Source organism: Dermacentor silvarum, chromosome 9, assembly GCF_013339745.2.
Source record: "Dermacentor silvarum isolate Dsil-2018 chromosome 9, BIME_Dsil_1.4, whole genome shotgun sequence".
Classification (NCBI taxonomy): domain Eukaryota; kingdom Metazoa; phylum Arthropoda; class Arachnida; order Ixodida; family Ixodidae; genus Dermacentor; species Dermacentor silvarum.
The window spans coordinates 18,652,508-18,673,718 of NC_051162.1; the positions used below are offsets into that span (position 1 = coordinate 18,652,508).

Here is a 21,211-nt window from a genome sequence, read left to right on the forward strand (position 1 = left end):
ATAACGTACCACCATTACGTCAGCGGGCTATCGTCCTTGAAATACCTTTTAGGTTGCCTCAGTCGATGGGCGCTCCGCCTGGAAGAGTATATTATTGGATTGGTGCACGGCTGTAGGCATAAGCATTCACACGCGGATGCCCTCATTCCCCTGTGTCAGGCTTGCCAACCGCTCCGAAAGCAGCAATATGCCAGGCCTCACTTACCACCGTGGAGATGCTTTTGAAGCAGACGGATGAATGCATTGTTCATATGGTGGCTTTTCTCCAACACCCATCAGCGCCTTCCCCTGGTCGTCGCCTGGCGAAGTGGTGTGGTTGGGTGGCCAAGCACACCACACCGCGTTCGCGACGGGCTCCTATTGCGCGTAACATCCTCGCCGACGGCCCCAAATGGTTACTCGCGGACCCTCGGAAGCCGCGTTCGTACTTATGTGAAGAATTTCACAATGACCCACAAAGCCCGCATGCAGGAGTACCAAAAATATACGCGCGCCTACAAATCTGCTATTATTGGCGTGGCATGCACTTATTCGTCCGCCGATATGTCCGCTCCTGTCTCGCTTGCCAACGCCGCAAGGATCCTACCCGTTCCTCAGCTCCTCGATTGCAACCATCGCGTTGCTCAGGACGCGCCTTTGACCGCCTCAGATTTCACATTTATGGGCTCCTTCCAAATACTTCAGACGGAAACCGCTGGATGATTGTGGCGATACATTATCTTATGCGCTACGCGGAAACGTTTGCCTCCGCTCACCGCTTCAGCGCATGATTTTGCCTGGTTCCTCCTGCGCCATATGTTGCTTCGCCATGGAGGCCCCAGAGGATTGCTGACTGACAGAGGCCCGTGTCTTTCTCTCAGACGTTGTAGAATACCTGCTCAAGAAATGCCACGTAATTTACCGTACCACTAATGCATGTCACCTGCGGACTAACAGAATGACTGAGTGCTTTATCTGCACTCTTGGCGCCAGGACCGCGTTCTGCCTTTTAGGACGTATGCTTTTAATACCAACTTGCAGACCACTACGCACATTGCACATTGCCCTGGCAGTATTAACGGACGCGAGCCTTCCTGCACAATGCATAATATCCTTCCATATCGCTCTGACACAACGGAGTCCAATGCTATGTCTCAAGATGCTACACACGCGTAAGAGTGCCGAAAACTCGCACGTATATTTACTTCAGAAGACGGGCAGCGCCAGAAGCACGGTCGTGCGACTCCCGCCGCTCTTACACCCTATGCTCTCATTCACTAGTCTGGCTTTCGGTTCCCGCCGCGATCTTGAGCACATGCTCTGGTCATGCGAACGCATCAGCGACCTAGAAGTCAAGAATCAAGACAGATGGCAGGACGCCATTGGTAGATCGGAAAGTAAAGCGCAACTCTGAGCTTCCCAGCAGGCCCACGACGTGGCTGGGAGGTTAGGACTTCGGGTCCCGGAGTCGGATCTGCCCGCTTAGCGGCCATTTTGGCCGCTGCTTGCAGGACTCAATAATCTTTTCCATCCATCCATCCACCCATACCGCCGCCAGCCCTTCACTTTCACCCAAACTCGTTTCCAAGTACCAGGTTTGCTGCCGTTTAGTCAATCGAAAATCTACTGTGAGCAATACGGTAGAACGCCTCCAACCACCTCAGAACACCTCCAGGCGGCTGTTTTTCTCCGGCGAGATACTTGTACAGGATAAGAATGAACTGCGTGCACTGCTTCGGGGAAGAAAGGGACGACGAGTTGCTCGAAGCCTTGTGCCTGCATCGCCTGAGCTGTCGACCTCTCGCCACGGTGCTCTACTGAGGGCTTCATGACACACAGGAATGCCTCTAGACATACTGTATATTTCCGGCTGGAAGATAAGTGACATTTTATTTCCAGTACGCCTGTGTTCAAGACTAACAGCGCCATGCGGCTCGAATTTTTTTCTGTACTGCCGCACCACTTGCGTTACTAACATATCACATGACGTTGACAATAGAATAATATGAATAGTCAGGTTATGGCAAGTACAACCCTTTTTGTAAGGCATGCCGTGTTCCCCAAAAATCGCGTCGGTACAGTTTGTCACTGAGTCGATAGGATAATTGGAATGTGTCCTTGAGAGGAGCCTGCATGATATGCATCCAGAGCATCAACCACCACTGCAATCTGCGATTGACGGATCTCCCACCGTGCGCGAAGATTACGTTTCCTTTGAGAATGCGTTCAGCGTTGTGCTGCTTATCTAAGCCCACCTTCGAGTTGATCATGACGTGTGCGACATTAGCTATCAAAGCGAGGTGTCCGCTCACGTAAGCGTCATCGATGGCATAGGCCTTGGCAATCTCCGAGGCTCTGAGCAGCTTCCGCATCGTGTCGATTGTCATGATTATGCAACAACCAGAGCACATAAGAGGGTACGTGTCTTGTGCCACCTCGTCCTCCGGGATGCAGTACCTGTGGTGCGGGTCACGGTGTACGGGATTACGTTGAAGTACATTGCAATGTATAGAACTATTCTTCTGTGGCAGCTTCTCATCCAGGTATCGCCGAAGCTCCAACGGGTGTACGCTGACGTCGTCGTCGATCTTGACGATGGTGCTCACGTTGGGACAATTCTCGGTGACCCACTGCATGCCACCGACGAATTTGTACGTAAGGGTAAGGAATGTGTCGTTGTAGCGCAACATCACGATGTCTCCGAAGACTTCAACCTCGAACCTCGTCCAGAGATTTACCTTGGGATCATCGTCTTCGCCAATGAAGAAAACGGCTGTCCAGTTGAAAGCGGTGCAGGCCGCCTCTTCGAACAGAGTGGCGCGCAGGTCAGCGCGCCGCTTCCAGTTGTTCGGCGCCGAGTGCACGAAGAAAAGTGTGTCCAGAGGTTGTTTGCATAGCTGGCTAACCGCCCATCCACCACTGTGCCAGTTCTTACCAGCTTTTGGCCAGTCCAACGAAGCGAGCCGGTGCTGACAGCGCTTGCGATCCCCTGCCTTTGAACGCTCGGTGGTTGGCGGTGCTGTGCGGCGTCCCTCTTGCTCAACTGCTGGGTCCAGAAGAGGCGATGCCGTGATGAATTTCGCTTTCCTTGTCGGCACCGTGAACATGATGCCCAGCAGGATCGTCGTAGCGATCACCACGATGCCCTTTTTACAGTAGCTACCGGGAAACAGTATCTTCATTACGAGTCTTGCTGACGCTTGAGAACAAGCTGATGATGATGATGACCTTAAAGTATGGCACATACCCAATAGCGGGTGTTGGCCAAGAGTCGGGCAGATTTCGCTCATGTGCTAAATCAATAAATTTAGAAATCCACAATTTTAACGGTTAAATTAAAGTGAGTAAAATCAAAGGTTCAGTAAAAATCAATTCTCATAACACACAGAAAACGAATAACCTTTCTCTTCTGTTTCCCTGAAGCTTCTGGCAAATGTCCACAGGAGTTCGATCGGCTTGAGATTCGGAAGAAATGAAGCACTGCATATTTTTTGTATCGATTCATCGTTTTCATCACCAGAAAATAATAAAATGTATAATCATTTGAGACCAGCTGCGACTTTACCAACTAAGGGGTCACATGTATGGGCTCAGCCACTGAATAATTATGCTAGAACTAAGACGACTTGGAGGCGAAAGACCGTGCACCGCTCGATGCGACGACCTCTTCTTTGCTGAGTCACCACTCCAAACCCTTAGTTTGCAAAGTGTATTTTGCAAGTCATCCTTATTTCACAACTCTGACCCTGACTCAGCGCTCTTTTTGCCGAATCATCGTCACTCCGATCCGATATTTCGCAGTCATTTTTGCAAGTCATCCTTTATTGACCAAACTCAAACCATGACTCAGTTGTCTTTTTTGCTGAGTTACAATTACTCAGAAACCACAATATACAGTCATTTTTGCAAGACATCATGTTTTTCGCAGGTCAGCCGCCCTATGATTTACCATACTCGAACACTGACTCAGCAGTTCTTCGGCAGAGTCACTCGCAGTTGCACCCTCAAATCTCACATATATTTTTGCAAGTCACTCCACCACTCTATAACACCTAGATGCACTCTTAATTCACACTTGATTCACACTTGATTCATCCTATCACTGCATTGTTCACCTTCGTTCAGCTATCCCCCCATCTCGGTTTTACTTCCACCATAGTTGCTTTGCTCTATTACTCCAAATGTCCGATTTTCAACTCTTAATTCACCCTATCACCACTTCATTCACTTTCATTCACTCTTAATTCACTCTCATTTACTCATTATTTTAGCTCACTCTATTTCATTATTACTATTCGTTTGACTCCTATCACCCAACTAAACCCCTTTAATTCACCATCCATTCACACTTAATTCACCTCATTCACCTCTTTGTACACTCATTTTTATTATTATCATTACCATCATTACACATTACTATCATTATTTCTTGGTTCTTGGCCACTTTGGAGGTTTTCCGACCCATTTCACGGCTCCGTCATGTTAATTATGCTATTTAATGAGTCTCGTAATCACGTAATTACCTTTCGACTGATATATAACTTTATGGGGTTTTTAATAATCTTATTGAGTTTTGCAATTTTTGTACATATCTTTTACCGATTCGTTGTTCGACTCTGGCTCCGCTTTTTCATCATCATCATCAGCAACAGCCTATTTTATTGCGATCGCAATTATATGGACACTTCAACCGGATTTCTGCCGTCGGCGTCGTCGTCGCCGTCGCCGTGAGTTCCATATTGATTCCAAGGGCGATAAAAGCGTCGCCGCACGCCGTATGCGCGAGTGAAAGCGCGCTGGGGACGCGCGCTATCACGGAGAGCGAACGCACGGCAGTGTTGCCAGGTCCGACGAGGTGGCGTAGCCAAAAGCTAGAGAAGTTGTAGCCCAAATGTAGCCAAACAGAAAAAAAGTGCAAAATATTTCGTAGCCAAATATAGCCATTTTTATTAGCAATTTTATTTGTGTATACCTTTTCACATTCGACTGCGGCAGTCCTTTTTTGCACAACCCGTCGTAACAAAATGTCCGTGCCGCCGTGACGGTCGGCCCTTTACATCAACAACAGGGACATCATGCTTGCACAGAACACTTTTTGGTTGGCCCCGGAAGGTCTTAAGTTCAAGCGAATCGTTGCAGAGGGCGAATCAGTGCTTTTATTTTATGGCAGATAATACTAAGTTATTATTTTTAGTTATTTACAGTAATTGTTAGTTTGGAGGTAGATTTTGGGACTCCGACTAAATCGGTGAAATAGCGTGTCCGACGCAAAACCCAAACACAGTTTCCGTCTTGCGCATGCGCAGTGGCTTTGACGCTATTTCTTTGAGGCCCCAATACGCTTGAGGCCCCTATTCTAAAAGTCTAATAATTGCTGGGGTTTTACGTGCCAAACCCACGATATCATTGGGAGTAATGACGCGGTGGGGGACTCCGGATTAATTTTGGCCACCTCGGGTTCGTACACCTAAGTACACGGGTGTTCCTGCATTTCGCCTTGATCGAAATGCGGCCGGTGTGGCCGGGAGTTAAGCGCGCGTCATCGAGCCAGCAGCTAGACACCTCACAAGCTAAGCTAACACGGTGGGCGAAGTTCATGTGACGTGGTGCACTGATGTCATCGTGGCAAACATGTTTCGATATTGGCAGAATGAGTATCTGTATCGATGACGTTACGGGCAAACCATCTAGAAGTAAAAGCACCTGAACCCACCTTTGGCTCGGGGTTTTGATGCCATTCTTTTTTTATACATTATCGCATACTTGGCCCACTTCCCCATGTTTGAATTCTCCTCTCTGAGGAGGATCCGATCTTACGTCCAACCTATCGAAATGAATCTCGAATCTAAGCACGAAGAAAACTTCATCTAGCAGGAAATGGAAAATGGCAGTAAAGCTTCGCGCGAGAAACGTGGAGTAGGTCGAAAGCTATGCCCGGCACGATACTTCACCCAGAATTAAGACATGGACATGAATACACTGGGGCGTGTCATACACCCGGCTACCTTCTTTCATGTGGGCGCCCTGATCGCCCGACGGCCCCGACCCTATGTTATTGCTCTCCCTTCGTGAGCATAGCCATGTTAGTACAGTGTACTGTGAAAAACCCGCTATTCCCAGGTTCATTCCGATGCCCGGGTATCGGGTGCCTAACGGCCAAGCAGCGTGTAAGTTTAAATGCATGAAAGATCAAAGCCACCGGCACAGACAACAGCGCAGAGAGGGAAGTAAAAGTGGGGGGGGGGGTAATTTCACGCACGCACACACGCACAACCACGCGGCCGGCTCCGCCAGCTAAAACACAGCCTTCGAGATTTGCTTCTACCCGATCAGAGCCACCTCTGAAGCTTGGACTAGGGCGCCACGTATAGCCCAAACACAGCCAAGTCGCAGATTTTCAGTAGCCCAAATATAGCCACATAGCCAACTCGTCCAAGTCGACGCCAAAAAAATTTTCCCGTAGCCCAATTTGGCTATATATAGCCAAACCTGGCAACACTGACGCACGGCGGAAAGCAAACGCGACCGACGCGCGAAAGGCCGTGTGGGTATGGGAGGGAGGGAGGCAGGGCGACGTTGTGCTGCTTCACCAAATGCTTACCTCGCAACCGGGCGCAAGGGGAACTGGCCACTCAATTTCCCACGCGAAAGCAAGAAAGCGGGAAGGCTGCGCGGGAGGGAGGGGGGGGGGAAAGCTTCTCTTCTGCCAACAACTTCTCTGCACAACTCCTCTGCACTTTGCCCGGCGCTGGCGGTCGCCGGCACCGTCTCTTATCTCCACACGGATCTGACCTTTGTATGCGCTGTGCATTCGCCACTCAGCTTCCGTCGAAGCGATTGACCGCGCGAACGATTCGCCCGCTGCGGCGGCTGCGCTTGCTGCCAGCGTTTTGACAGTCGTAGTCTGCGGTCATTCTGTGTGATCTATTCTTGTTTGCTTGTGCGCGCTGACACCACGCTTGTTAATTCAGTTAGTCCAAATGTGTCCAAGTTCATGCAGCCAATAAAACTACTATCCCTACTCCGAATAGCTCTCTACTAATTTGCAATCGCAATTGATGCTTCGCCTTTCGGGTGAAACTGCGACATTTTTATGCTCACTGCAGGACCAAGGCCTCTCCCTGCGATCTCCAATTGCCCCGTGCTTTGCGTTGATTCCAACATGCGCCTGCAAATTTCATAACTTGATCACCCCACCTAGTTTTCTGCCGTCCTCGACTGCGCTACTCTTCTTTGGTATCCATTCTGTAACTCCACCGGTTACCCATCCTACGCATTACATGGCCTGCCCAGCTGTATTTTTTCCTGCTAATTTCAACTAGAATATCAGGCTATCCCCGTTAGCTCTCTGATCCACACCGCTCTCTTCCTGTCTCCTAACGCTAGGTTTAGCATTTTTCATTCGATAGCTCTTTTTGCTGTCCTTAACTTGTTCTCGAGCTTCTTTGTTGGTAGCGGCGTGGAGCACAGGTAGAATACTGGGCTTCTAATGTGAAGATCGTAGGTTCGAATCCTCCTTCAGTCCACTACATTTTCAGGCATGGAGTGGCGCCTGATACTGGAAAAAAATGCCTAGATGCAGTAGGGCTATACCTGCCCAGGTGCAACCCAATTAGGAAGGCCCAGTAAGCTTTAACAAAGGTACTCCCTCACCAGAAGAGAATTGGCCTCCCTGGAGCAGTATTCAGCCACTACTTCCCTCATGACTCATATAATTTTATCACAGTAAAAATGTATCCTTAAATGTAAAGCTTAAGATAGTTCCAGCAGGTGAAACACACCAACACAAGTACAAGAAATGAGACGGAACAAACCTGAATTCAGAACAAGGTTTTCAATGTGAAACACAATCCCACGGATCACCTGCCGCTCAAATATTCTAAAAATATTCGAGGCAAGCGCTTGTTTCCTGACTGCCTATCTTTCATTTTTTATGTTTTCTCTACGCATACGGGGGCAGGGATCCATGCGATTGTTTTTCACATTAAAAAAATTGTGGCTACTGTAGCTTTCTTTATTCATATTCTTTTTTTTATTTATAAGAATTCTACCAGCGCTTGCCGAGCGCAAACCAAGGGGCGCCGACGAGCCAGCTGCGAAAGACTTCCACTCCTTGAAGATGATTAACCAGCGAAGCTGAAACGCGCGGCCCCGGGTATTTATCACTGCGTTAATCCCCGAGGGTTTATTAAAGTATTGCTGAACTATAAAGTTACTCAACCTTTCGGCTGTGACGGAGATAACGACGTCACTGACGGTATGCCCGCTGTTCATCGTTGTCGCTTGCGTTCGATGTCTCGAGTTTGCTCACTGGCGTGGTTAGCAGCATTCGCCCGCCATTGCCGCTTGCGATTCTTCGAAATTAAGCTGCTTCAAAATTAAATCTGTCTTTTACGCAAAACAATGAATGGCTCATACAAGGTAAATATACCTGGTAGCGAAGCTTCCATTGAAGCCCATACGTTAAAAACATGGTTGCTTATCGGCAGTTCATGGGGCTTAGCGCCATTGGTGTGAGGAGGGAACACTTCCGGCGGAAGAAAAAATAATTTGACGTCATATCCGTCAAAAACAGAAGTGACGTCATTTTGTTCTCAGGCGCGAAATTTGTTTTCGGAGGCCTGCCATTAGAGCTGTGTATTCAAATGCTCCGACATTCGACTTCACGGGCGTTCCAAGTTTTCAGCGCGAAAAGCGATGACGGAAAAGATCAGCCGTACTGGTGTCGAAATCGCGTCGCTGCACAGAACATACTTTCTTTGGAGGCCGACGAACACTTTGGGCGTAGATTGCGTAGAGTGCTCGTCCTTTCGTCGAATGCCAAGCCCGTCGGCCAGCGCTGTTGCACGAAAACAATTAAAGTAAACAAGTATCTGACGGTCGCAACTTACTACGTTTGACTGCACAGGTTAAAAAACAATAAAACTACCCGCGTCACCTAATTCAGACAAACGTTGACATGCAACACAACACATATGAGGGGGGCGTATTGTAACAGGTGAACTTTACAAGCGCGCCTTTCCACGCACTCCAAGAGTTGCCTGGCATTGCAAGTGATAGCGGCGTCAACGCCCGCCGCCATCTATGGGCACTCTCACGGTGGGCCCTGAAAAAGCCGTATATTGATAATGATCTAGTAAAATACAGTTGTATCTTTTCTCGCCATGCATATATAAAATGAATTATGAATTTTATTTTCGTTGAATGAATCTAGCTGCGTCTCGCTTTAATTTAAAAACGCTTTTTTTTTCTTTCCCAGTGTTTATTCCCTCCAAACATAGTCGCGCTTCAATCGCTGTTCCTATAACCACCCTTGCCGATGTCGGTGACAATTGGTTCTGAACCGCTTTTCGCCCGAAGCTTCGCTACCTATGTGGATCGACCTTGGCTCATACCCCCCGCAAACGCAGCTTACCAAATACGACGACATAGAAGAAGTGTTCTCCTTTCTGGGGTTTTTCGTGCCCAAACCAGTTCTGATTATGAGGCACGCCGTAGTGGAAGGCGCCGGATTAATTTTAACCACCGGGGTTTCTTGAACGTCCACTACATCGCAAGCACACGGGCGTTCTTGCGTTTCGCCTCCATCGAAATGCGGCCGCCGTGGCTGGGATTCGATCCCGCGAATTCTAAGCTGGAATGATGAGCGGTAACAAAGCCAGCTGTGGAAGAAGACAACGACGACGAACGCGGGAGCAGTAGCACGAGCGCGTGCCGAGCAGGAGCACGAGCCAATGAGCTGCGCACGAAGACGACGACGCTCGAGCAGGTCCGAGAGCAGCTGTTTTTACAGCGAAGCTGAGTCTCTGATAGTCGTGTCCACGTGTAGAAAAAAAAATCTCATTGGCTGGAGCATTTTTTGGTTCGCACTTTTAATATTTCAGTCTGAGAAGATTTAACGTAAAAGGCATGCATTGCCGGTGTTTTATTTCATCACATTTGTTTGTGGGCTGTCATTCTCAAAATTCTGAGGAGCTGTTAAACATGGACATGTAGCAGCACAAGCCACGCGCAGAACTGTTGTCGACGGCGGCGGCGTTTTGCCCGCCTTCGCACCGAACGGGTGCGGCGTTGGTGGCGTGTTTATGAAGAACGTGCCAACCTTTGCCATACACCCTATAGCGGTGTACCGTAGTGACCATAAGGCCATGGTCCCTGTGGTCACTAAATAAATGAAAATCACTGGATCATATATATTTCTCATTATTTATTAGTTCAAATAAACCATTACACGCTCACATCTTAATAGTCATAATTGGAAATCCATAATTCCCGCCATAGTACAGCTTCGCTGGTCATCAATCTCCACCCCAGTGGAAGGGCTGACAGTTTTTTTGCGTTACATCGCCGGCGCAGGCTGCCGTGTACAAGGTTCGCTTAAATATAAAGGTGTTTGCCTTTATCGCACGCTGCTGCCCATAATTGCCCATTTTTAGGGTTGAATACGGGCGTATTATTGGTGTTGGAGGTAGTCTTTAGCCACATAGCACGATATTATAGTTTTCACTCTCGCCCTTAATAACGTCCACATTGTAGAAGGTAGTTTATGGTTTTGTGGTTCAGCGTCCATGACTCTGCATCTACAAGAAATTCTAGGAACAAAGCAGGATAATACAAAAGAATGCCTTTTACTGCGGTTTATGTGTGTCTTGCAAGTCAGAACAAACTGTAACCCTTAAAAAATTCGAATGCCCGCTAATTATCACCGCACAGAACTGATAGAGTAGGGATGCAAGATCAACTTCTTGTTACCTTCAAGCGTCCACATCCAGTAGAAAATAAAATTGAAAAAAAAAATAGCGTAGCTTGCACTGGAGGCGCAATGCTAAAGAGACAGTGGAGCTGATGGGCCTGGCTTTTGGGCTAGGCTAAGCACTACCAAGTCATCCCTAGCATTTTCCGGAATTTATTGATTAATTATCCATTATCGATTAGCTATTGATTGGCTATCGCAATCTATTGGCCACGTAGCTAGCCTAAGCACTACCAAATCATCCCGAGCATTTTCCGGAATTTATTGATTATTTATCAATTAGCTATTATTTGGCTATCGATTGGCTATTGCAATTTATTGGCCACGTATTTGGGCTAGGCTAAGAACTACCAAGTCATCCCCAGCATTTTCCAGAATTTATTGATTTTTGATGCATTATCGATTAGCTATTAATTGGCCATCGATTACTGACTATGCTTAAGTACTCCCAACCATGCTTAGCTAGACTTAGCCAGGATCAGCTTCGATAGTACACAGGGGTATGAGCCACTGTACTTGGACCCTTTCTACACAAGCACCAGGATCGGCACACATTTTCTGTACACGAATCACGGACTAACAGTGGGCCTAAACCGCTCCGCTTTAAAAAAAAAATTGTCGCAGTTTCACCCGAAAGGCGAAGTATCAATTGCGATAGCAACTTAGTAGCGAGCTATACGGAATAATGACAGTAGTTTTATTAGCTGTATAAACTTGGACATGCAGCAGCACCAGCAACGCGCAGAACTGTTGTCGACGCCGTCGCCGTTTTGCCCACGTTCGCACCGAACGCGCGCGGCGTTGGTGACTGTTGCCGGGGCCTCTGGGGGCGGCTCGGAGGTTTTCGACGAGATCAGAACGGGACACTCGTCGAGCAGTGTCGGAAATCTTTACCACCTTCTCGCCTCGCAACGTTTTTATTGCGATAGCAATTATATGGACACTCCAAAGCGGATTTCTGCCGTCGGCATCGCCATCGCCGTCGCCATGAGGTTCCGTATGACTTTAACGGCGATGAAATCGTCGCCGCGCTCCGGACGCTGTATGTGCGAGTGAAAGGGCGCGAGGGACGCGCGCTTTCACAGGGAGCGAACGCACGTCGAAGAGCAAACGCGCGTTATGCGCCGTGCTCCCTGAAGGGCTGCAGAATTAAGCGTCTATTTCCTCATTTCCATATATAGAGAGCAAACGCGACTTTTACCAACACCCTCTAGAAAAATATTTTATTGCGATAGCAATTATATGGACACTCCAAAGCAGATTTCTGCCGTCGGCGTCGCCGTCGCCGTCGCCGTCGCCGTGAGGTTCCGTATGACGTCAATGGAGATGAAATCATCGCCGCGCGGTAAGGTAAGTGGTTCTTGAGGGAAAGGGAAAGGTTGGCGCTATCTTCTGCAGCCCTTGAGGGAGCACGGCTCAGCGCCAATCGCCGCGCGCCGCCGAACGCTGTATGTGCGAGTGAAAGGGAGCGAGGGACGCGCGCTTTCACGGGGAATGAACGCACGGCGGAGAACAAACGCGCGTTCTGTGCCGTGCTCCCTTAAGGGCTGCAGAAGTAGGCGTTTCTTTCCTCCTTTACAATCACCATATATGTAGAGCAAACGCGCCTTCTTCTGACGCACGAAAGGCCGTGGGGGGGGGAAGGGGGAGGGAAGGGAGGGGATGTTTAGCTGCGGCACCAAGTGCCTATTTATATCAGAGGCTCCTCCTGCGGGGAGCCGGAGACGATCGAACATCTCCTGCTGGCCTGCCCGGCGTACCTCCAGCAGCGGGGCCCACTCCTGCAGGAGTTCCGCCGCCTGGGCCTCCCCTCTGGCAAGGAGGAAGATCTCCTCTTCCCCGGCCGACACCACCTTTCTGCACTTCGAGGCGTCGTGGAGTTCCTTGACTCGTCAGGGCTCTCCGCACGCCTCTAAGGACATTTCTACAAGCGGGAAGGCCTCACGGCCTCCCACCCCACCCCGGGCCTGACCGGCCTGGCACAACACCCCTGCAGACTCTGCAGCACACCAAGGCCTTCCATCTCGGCCTGATACGTGCCGCCTATGCCTGCCGGTTTTGCTTCGCCCAGCCGTGGCGACTCCACTCTATCCCTTCTTTCGCTCCCACTTACCCCTCCCCGTTGGCGCTGAGCCGTGCTGATGATAAGTGGTTCTTGAGGGAAAGGGAAAGGTTGGCGCTATCTTCTGCAGCCCTTGAGGGAGCACGGCTCAGCGCCAGCCGTGCTCCCTCAAGGGCTGCAGAAGATAGCGCCAACCTTTCCCTTTCCCTCAAGAACCACTTATCATCATCAGAGGCTCCGGCAACAGTCACCAACGCCGCACGCATTTTGTGCGAACGCGGGCAAAACGCCGATGGCGTCGACAACAGTTCTGCGTGTTGCCGGTGCTGCTGCATGTCCAAGTTTATACAGCTGATAAAGCTACTATCATTACTCCGTATAGCTCTCTACAAATTTGCTATCGCAATTGATGCTTCGCCTTTCAGGTGAAACTGCGACAACTTCTTCTAGAGGGTGTTGCTTTTACCGTCGCGCAAGAGGCTGTGGGGGGACGGGAGGGAGAGAGAGAGGGGAGGCGACGTTTAGCTGCGGCATCAAATGCGTATTTATATAAAAACGCCGCGCGTTCAGTGCGAACGCGGGCAAAACGCCGACGGCGTCGACAACAGTTCTGCGCGTTGCTGGTGCTGCTGCATGTCCAAGTTTATACAGCTGATAAAACTACTATCCTTACTCCGTATAGCTCTCTACGACGGCGTCGACAACAGTTCTGCGCGTTGCTGGTGCTGCTGCATGTCCAAGTTTATACAGCTGATAAAACTACTATCCTTACTCCGTCTAGCTCTCTACTAATTTGCTATCGCAATTGATGCTTCGCCTTTCGGGTGAAACTGCGACAATTTTTATATAAATACGCCGCAGCTAAACGTCGCCTCCCCTCCCTCCCTCCCGTCCTCCCACGATCTTTCGCGCGACGGAAGAAGTCGCGTTTGCTCTATATATACGGTGATTCTAAAGGAGGGAAGACACGCTTAATTCTGCAGCCCTTCAGGGAGCACGACGCAGAGAGCGCGTTTGTTCTCCGCCGTGCGTTCGCTCACCGTGAAAGCGCGCGTCCCTCGCTGTCCTTCCACTCTCACATACAGCGCCCGGCGCGCGACGACGATTTCATTGCCGTTGACGTCATACGGAACCTCACGGCGACGACGACGGCGAAGCAGAAATCTTCTTTGAGTATCTATATAATTGCTATCGCAATAAAATTAGGGCAGCTTCACACTAGTGGTGCAAAGACTGGGCAAACAGTGAAGCTGGCGAGCCCACCTAGCTTTATCTCGGCTCGGCCAAGTTTTTCGAGGTTATGCATCCAGACTGCCACGTTTTGCGCAAGATCACCCCTGAATCATCGACAGCCCAAGGAGCAACGAACACTCGGTCATGAAAATATCTGAACGCTTGTGGATGCTGAAACGCTTTTGCTCGGTTTCGCGGGCTCGTAATTCCGGATCTGCGAATCGCCGACGTTTCGCCACCGCTTCGGGATCGGACCGAAGTCGGGATTGTCGGGATCGGACCGAAGTCGTCTCACTCTCTCTCGAGTAACGGCGCGGCGAATATTCGCGCTGCGCTTCCTCTTCTTCGGCCGCCCTAACATCACGGCGATGTGCTCAGCGTGGAGACGGCTATTTTGTAGCGTTAGATACACTGGCCTAGCCAAGCCCGTTTCGCGCGGCACATCAAGAGCCGTGCTGCGCGTGCGCAAGGATCAGTGATGTCACACGGCTTGCGCACCGGAGCCACCGGAGCCGGCACCTCTCGCGCACTCCGCCGCCGCCGCCGCGCGCGACTCACCGCCGCCGGTCTGCGCATTCCAGAGGAGTGACGTCGTAGCCGTGGTAGACGCACTGGCGCCGGCGCGCGAGCGCGCGCCGTCTGACACTGCGCAGGAGCCGCTGCGCTTCTGACTGGCGTTTGTGTGTGTCATTGGAGCAGCAGTAAGCATGACAATCAAGCTAATCCTTGACAATCTAGACAACCAGGAAAGCTAAGAATAATCAGCTGAACCTTTGCTAACGCTACGTATATCCTGGCATAGACGAGCTAAGCCACTGCAACATTTTTTTATTGCGGTAGCTATTATATGGACACTCCAAAGCAGATTTCTGCCGTCGGCGTCGCCGTCGTCGTCGCCGTCGCCGTTGCCGTGAGGTTCCTTATGACGTCAATGGAGATGAAATCGTCGCCGCGCGCCGCCGAACGCTGTATGTACGAGTGAAAGGGCGCGAGGGACGCGCTCTTTCACGGGGAGTGAACCCACGGCGGAGAACAAACGCGCGTTCTGCGCCGTGCTTCCTTAAGGGCTGCAGAAGTAGGCGTCTCTTTCCTCCTTTACAAACACCACATATGTAGAGCAAACGCGCCTTCTTCCGACGCGCGAAAGGCGCTGAGGGGGGGGGGGGGGGGGAGGGAAGGGAGGTGACTTTTAGCTGCGGCACCAAGTGCCTATTTATATCAGGGGCTCCGGCAACAGTCAGCAACGCCGCACGCATTTTGTGCGAACGCGGGCAAAACGCCGACGGCGTCGACATTAGTTCTGCGTGTTGCCGGTGCTGCTGCATGTCCAAGTTTATACAGCTGATAAAGCTACTATCATTACTCCGTATAGCTCTCTACAAATTTGCTATCGCAATTGATGCTTCGCCTTTCAGGTGAAACTGTGACCACTTTTTGTGACCCTCGTTAATGAAAAACAACCTAAATTAAAGTGAGAGAAACCCGCACCACCAAAGGTATCGCAGGTTTAAACCAATAAACATAAATAAAAAGGGGTGTAACCCAAGGAAGAATTTAGTGAAAAGCCAATTTGAAAAAAAAGGAAAAGAATGCCGAAGGTGAGCCGACCCATTAGACGGAAAGGAGATTTGCTCATGTTCTGACAGCAGGCGGAAGCTAAGTGTCTGCAATGGCCTGCCATTGACACGTCTCGGCTTTTTATTGTAGAAACATACACACATTTCCATACGTACAAGACAAAAGGAACAAAGTAGTAAAAAAGGAAAATAGCATAGACATAAAAGTAAGAGAGAAGAAAGGGGGAAAAACACAGCCAATAAGAACAGTCCGATAGCTACGGTTGTCTTCAATGACGAAGGCTTCCCTGCAGCGCCGACAATACTGCCAGTCAGGACCTCTGGCACCCAGCTGGACCCTTTGGCTCCGTTGAGGAATGGCCTGTAAAACTAGCCTCGGGGGTGAACTTGTGGCGCAAAAATGTAATAAAGAGCGAAAATGAGGTGAGAGGAGAAATTGAGCATGAGGGTGCGTGCCAGACATTCCGTCCAGACTGTCCCCGGAGCCAAGCTCCACCTTTGTCGGCATAACAGAGGACTGCACGGAACGAAAGCTGAGAATGAATGAGAGAAAAAAAAAAAACTGGAGCATTCGCTCGGACATGCGCTGATTATGAAGTGGCCGGGAATGTAAAGGAGGCTATAAGGTTGTAAAGTTGAATGATTAGTGCTCTCTTCCGCTTGTTATTAAGTAAAACATTATAATCATGTGTTATTATAGTTTGCGAATTGTCCTTTAATAAACGAGCGAGACGATCGTTGAGAGGGCAGTCATTGAAAAAGTGTAGTACATCTGAGCACGGCATCCCACACGCACAATTGCTATGAGGGGAGAGGTTAAACCGGAAATAATAAAAAAGGCATCCTAGCGTGCGCAGTTATGATATGTGCGAGAGGTTTTTTTGCGGAAAAAAGACTGGTATTTTATTGATGCTGGGGATCCACAGAAATAGTTCAGTGTCCGTGTTGTCTCGCGTCCACGCCACGTTCCACTGCGCATAGGACGAGGTGCGCATTTGTGATTTGATCGAAGTCGGGGAGGCGAGGACAAACCGAGACAGACCCCGCGATGCGGCAGAATTCGCAAAGTGATCAGCCATCTCGTTACCTTCGACCCCACTATGCGCGGGGACATGATAAAGAGCCACGGGACGGAGTGGACCAATTGATAACAGGAGTTGCTTGACTTGAAAGACATACGGATTAGTGGTAGTGAGGGAGGTTAGTGCAGTCAATAACGATAAACAGTCAGAATAGAATATATGTTGACCGGGGTATTGTTCGACAGAGTGCGGATGTATGTAAGAGCTTCCTAAAAGGGCAATCGTTTCAGTTAAATAGGAACTTGTGGCGCCAATGATTCTGTATCTGCCTACTTTCGTAAGCTGTCCGTGAACGTTAAAAAGGAGAAATGCCGAACCAGAGGAACGTGGTGTGTGCGATCCATCCGTGTAGAGATGGTAGACTGGGAGTGATGTTACTGTGAGCACCTCATGAATGTGGAGGCGGTGAAAAGTGAAGCGGTGTTTCCGGCTGGAGTGAATGTCCCAGGGATTAAGAGGGAAATTGGAATTTGCTGCGGGTTGTAAGTGATATGGCCACAGAAGGTAACGGCTTTGAGCGTAAATAGTGAAAATTGGGCATTTAAACGATCTAAATCTATTGGGAGTGGTAAGGTATTGGCCAGGACTTGTAGAGATGATGTTCTCGTTGTGCGGAATGCGCCGGTGATTGTTAATAGCAGGGTACGCTGAATGGATAGAATTTTTGACTTAAACTGTGAAGTAGGAAATGTCGGCCACCAAACTGGAGATGCATATGCAAGAGAAGGAAGCAGAACCTGGTTATAGAGGAGGCGGAGAGCAGATGGCGACATCGAGTAGTGCATTCTGAGAAAGAGGAGCAGACGGGAAGAAAGAAGATATGATTTGGTCCGAAGATAATTCAGGTGTTCATTGAAAGTTAGGTGAGTGTCAAAAACCACGCCGAGAATTTTAATGGATGTCCGAGACTTGAGTGGTTGACCGTTCACACGAACAATGTGTGAACAATGGGTTGGCGGATGCGACCAGATGAAGAGGAATGACTGTTCGAGAAGTATAGGAAGTGCGACTTCTCAGCACCGATGACTGCTTTGGCGCGCTGCAAACACGTCAGTGGAGAAGGGGAGTTCTAGCAAACCATAAATTATGATGTTCCACAACAGTGGACTTATGGGTGACCCCTGGGGGCTGCCCAATGTTGGAGCAGTGGACACTTCACCTGCGCGAGAACGGAAAATCACTCTGCGGTCGGTAAGGAAGGATTAAAGAAGGTAGTAAAGGTTAGCCGGGCAATTATGGGACCGCAAAAAGTGGAACTCATCAGGGTGCCAGACGCTGTCAAAGGCGCCCTTGAGATCGAGAGCAATCAGTACGGCGTGCAATTTTTTATCTTTGAAGGCCGCTTGGGTTCGACTAAGATGGTACAAAGCAAAGGGCGCACTCTTCCCATGCGTCAAGCCAAATTGATTCTTGTGAAGGAGGTTGTGGGAGTGGAGGAAATAATATAGGTGAGAATTTATTAGACGTTCCAAAATTTTACCAAAAAGCGAATTCATAATGATTTGTGTTGCCGCGGCGAAGACGCTGAGCCGTGGGTCGGCGCAGTGACGTCCAGCGTAGCTGCGCCTCTGCGCAGCCGCGCCAACCACTACACACGGCGCGGTGACGTAATGGCCCGGCAAAGCTAAGGCGAAGCGATGCCGCGGGTGCGATGACGTCATGGCTCACGCAGCTGTGGCGAGGCTCTGCGCGCTCGGCGCAGCTGGGGCGAAGCGTTGATAGGCGACGAACGGTGACGTCATCGCCAGGCGGTGGCTTTACGGCGTACACTCGACGGATCATCCTCGAGCTTAAGCAGCTTCCAAAAGAAAAGTTAATAAAATATAATAAATGAAGTGCCTGTTACCATGCGTCTCCCATGCACCACTTGTTCGCTGCTCTGATTAGGCAATTGAAATTGGCCAACTGTACCAACCCCAACCTGGCGCATGTTAGCGCCTCTTTGATGGCTCTAAAATATAAAGAACATATTGTCATTTGCGTATGTGAAAGAAGGAAATATTTGTTAAAGGAGAAAGGTGAATTGCTTCCTTCCCCGTCCTCCCCCTTTTACACAAAGAGGCGCGAGGAAAGGAGGCCATGGCTGTCGTCAGAAATGCCTATCACTTGGAGCAGGTGAGACGGCGGCGACGTCGTCCTCCGCACTCGGAGTTGCATAAAGAACTGCCGCACGAGCAAATATTTCTCCGAGGCACGCGCCTCACCGAAAAACTGCAAGAACATCTTTTTTCCTTTTTTTGTATACATGTATGGTTTTTTTTCTTGCTTGTTTGCTCGTTTGTTTCTCTCTCAAATGTTGCACTGTACCGGCACGCGACTGCGGCTTCTCGTAAACGGCCGTAGAAGGAGCGCAAGAGAAAAACATTCATAGTTGCATAAACTATCTTTGTTTCCTTTTATTGTTTGTTTTTGTTGCGCGTCTTCTCCCTGATTTAGCTTTGGCTGTTGTTTTTATTGTTTTCTTCTTTGAAGGACGTAAGGTGCTCTTGCCACTGGAGGTAATGCTTGCCTCCCGATGTCCCCTTTAGCCAGTATATCTGTCTACTGGAGAGGCACAGTTAAAAAGCTTTTGTTATCCCTCAAAGCACGGCTGGGGCCGTGCTCGGTCCGGTGGCCCCGTTACGAAGCGACCCGGTGTATAGAGCGATGCCCAGACCGTTCTCGTGTCTGGGGCGACTCCGCGCGCGCCTTTGTGCTCACACAGGCGCGTGCCCCGCAGCTTAGTTCAGTCCCTCCAAGGAACCGGGTCAGTGGGTAGATCGACGCGGTTACCTCCACGACCCTCGGGAGTTCGGGACGCAGGTGAGCCAAGGGATCGAGAATAAACGACCGATTCTTCGACTACAAAATGAAATTGGGGTGAAGAGTTCATTGCCGACTATAATATTGCGATAGCAAGTAAATGGACACTATACGCGGATTTCTGCCGTTGGCGTCGCCGCCGTCGTCGTCGTCGTCGCCGTGACGTTCCGCATAAAGTCCAAGGGCGATAAAATCGTCGCCGCGCGCCATATGTGCGAGTAGAAGCGCGCGAGGGACGTGCGCCTTCAAGCAGAGCGAACGCACGGCGGAGAGCAAACGCGACCGTCGCGCGATTAGGCCGTGGGGAATGGTAGGGAGGGAGGGAGGGAGTGACGACGACGTGCTGCGCACCAACGGCGCAAGGGGAACTGGCGACTCAGTCTCGCACGCGAAAGGACGAAAGAGGAAAGGCAACGCGAGAGGGAGGGGGTGCATCTGTTACTCTGCTCGCGAGTGCGGACTTGTACTTTGAGCGGCTTCGGCCTGTCACCGGCACCGTACCTTGGAAGCGATCTGCCCACAGCTCCTACCTTTGTATGCGCTGAGCTTTCGCCGCTCAGCTTCCGTTGAAGTGATAGTCCGCACGAACCTTCGCTCGCTGCTGATGCCGCACTTGAACACGTCAGTGTTTTTACAGTGGTTGTCTGCGGTCATCGAGTGTGATGTTTGCTTGTGCACGCCGACACCAAGCTTGTTGATTCAGTCAGTAAGTGAATGTGTCCAGGCCAACGCAGCCGATAAAACTACTAACCTTCTCCGCATAGCTCTCTACTACTTTGCTATCGCAATTGATGCTTCGCCTTTCGGGCGAAACTGCGATTTTTTTTTGTAGTTCTTCGACACTTCCCTTACAAAAATGTCTATTAACATTCTGTAGAACTCCTACCAACTTTCTATTTACTCTACTGACACTCTATTTACATTTACATTCTAGTAGCATATGTTCATACACCGTTAACAGACTTCCTTCTTACTTTTGTATAAAGAATATTTTAAATACACCGTTAACAGACTTCCTTCTTACTTTTGTATAAAGAATATTTTAAATACACCGTTAACAGACTTCCTTCTTACTTTTGTATAAGGAATATTTTAAATACACCGTTAATAGACTTCCTTCTTACTTTTGTATAAAGAATATTTTAAATACACCATTAACAGACTTCCTTCTTACTTTTGTATAAAGAATATTTTAAATACACCGTTAACAGACTTCCTTCCAACTTCTGTCTAAAGAACATTTGTTAAAAGACGTGTTACTTTTGTGAAAAGAATGTTTTACTATACCGTCAAAAGAGTTTTTTTTCTGGACATATATCTTCAGTACGTCACAGCTCGTACTATTCTCTAAAAGGTTTAGAATGGGAACTTTAGGACATTTTATAATTTTTCTAACACATATTATCGATGAATAACACGCTCAAGGTAGCAAGCTCTTTGTTTTAAATTGCAGTTCGCAATATAAAGAAAGGTTCATAATTAAAACACTGTTTCACATATAAATAGTCAGACATCATGACTACATATATTGCGTATGTACTCCTGTTTATAAACAACTTTGAGAGGGTCGTCGAACCACGGACACCTAACGATGATCGAACCAACTAATAAAATTAAAGCTGTGTTCGATATATATCCTCAGCATAAATTCAGCTGTACCCGCTATATCGCCCCCGCGGCCAGTGGATCGAGAAATGGCTCGTTGCGTGCTATCGAGGTTGCA

At 49.2% G+C, this 21,211-nt stretch overlaps 1 protein-coding gene across 1 annotated transcript; it reads right to left on the reverse strand.

The window, feature by feature from the left end:
• Positions 1–856: 856 nt before the first annotated feature.
• On the reverse strand, positions 857–3,161 carry LOC119463463 (acetylgalactosaminyl-O-glycosyl-glycoprotein beta-1,3-N-acetylglucosaminyltransferase). Its single transcript, XM_037724303.1, has 2 exons — positions 2,235–3,161; positions 857–874 (listed from the first exon to the last, which is right to left on the reverse strand). Exons 1-2 carry the CDS (start codon positions 3,159–3,161, stop codon positions 857–859), a joined length of 945 nt encoding a protein of 314 aa, XP_037580231.1.
• Between the last annotated feature and the right edge of the window lie 18,050 nt (positions 3,162–21,211).

What these genes read in the sequence shown, in the direction of transcription:
- LOC119463463 (XM_037724303.1), bottom strand. Translation starts at nt 3,161, where the DNA reads ATGAAGATACTGTTTCCCGGTAGCTACTGTAAAAAGGGCATCGTGGTG.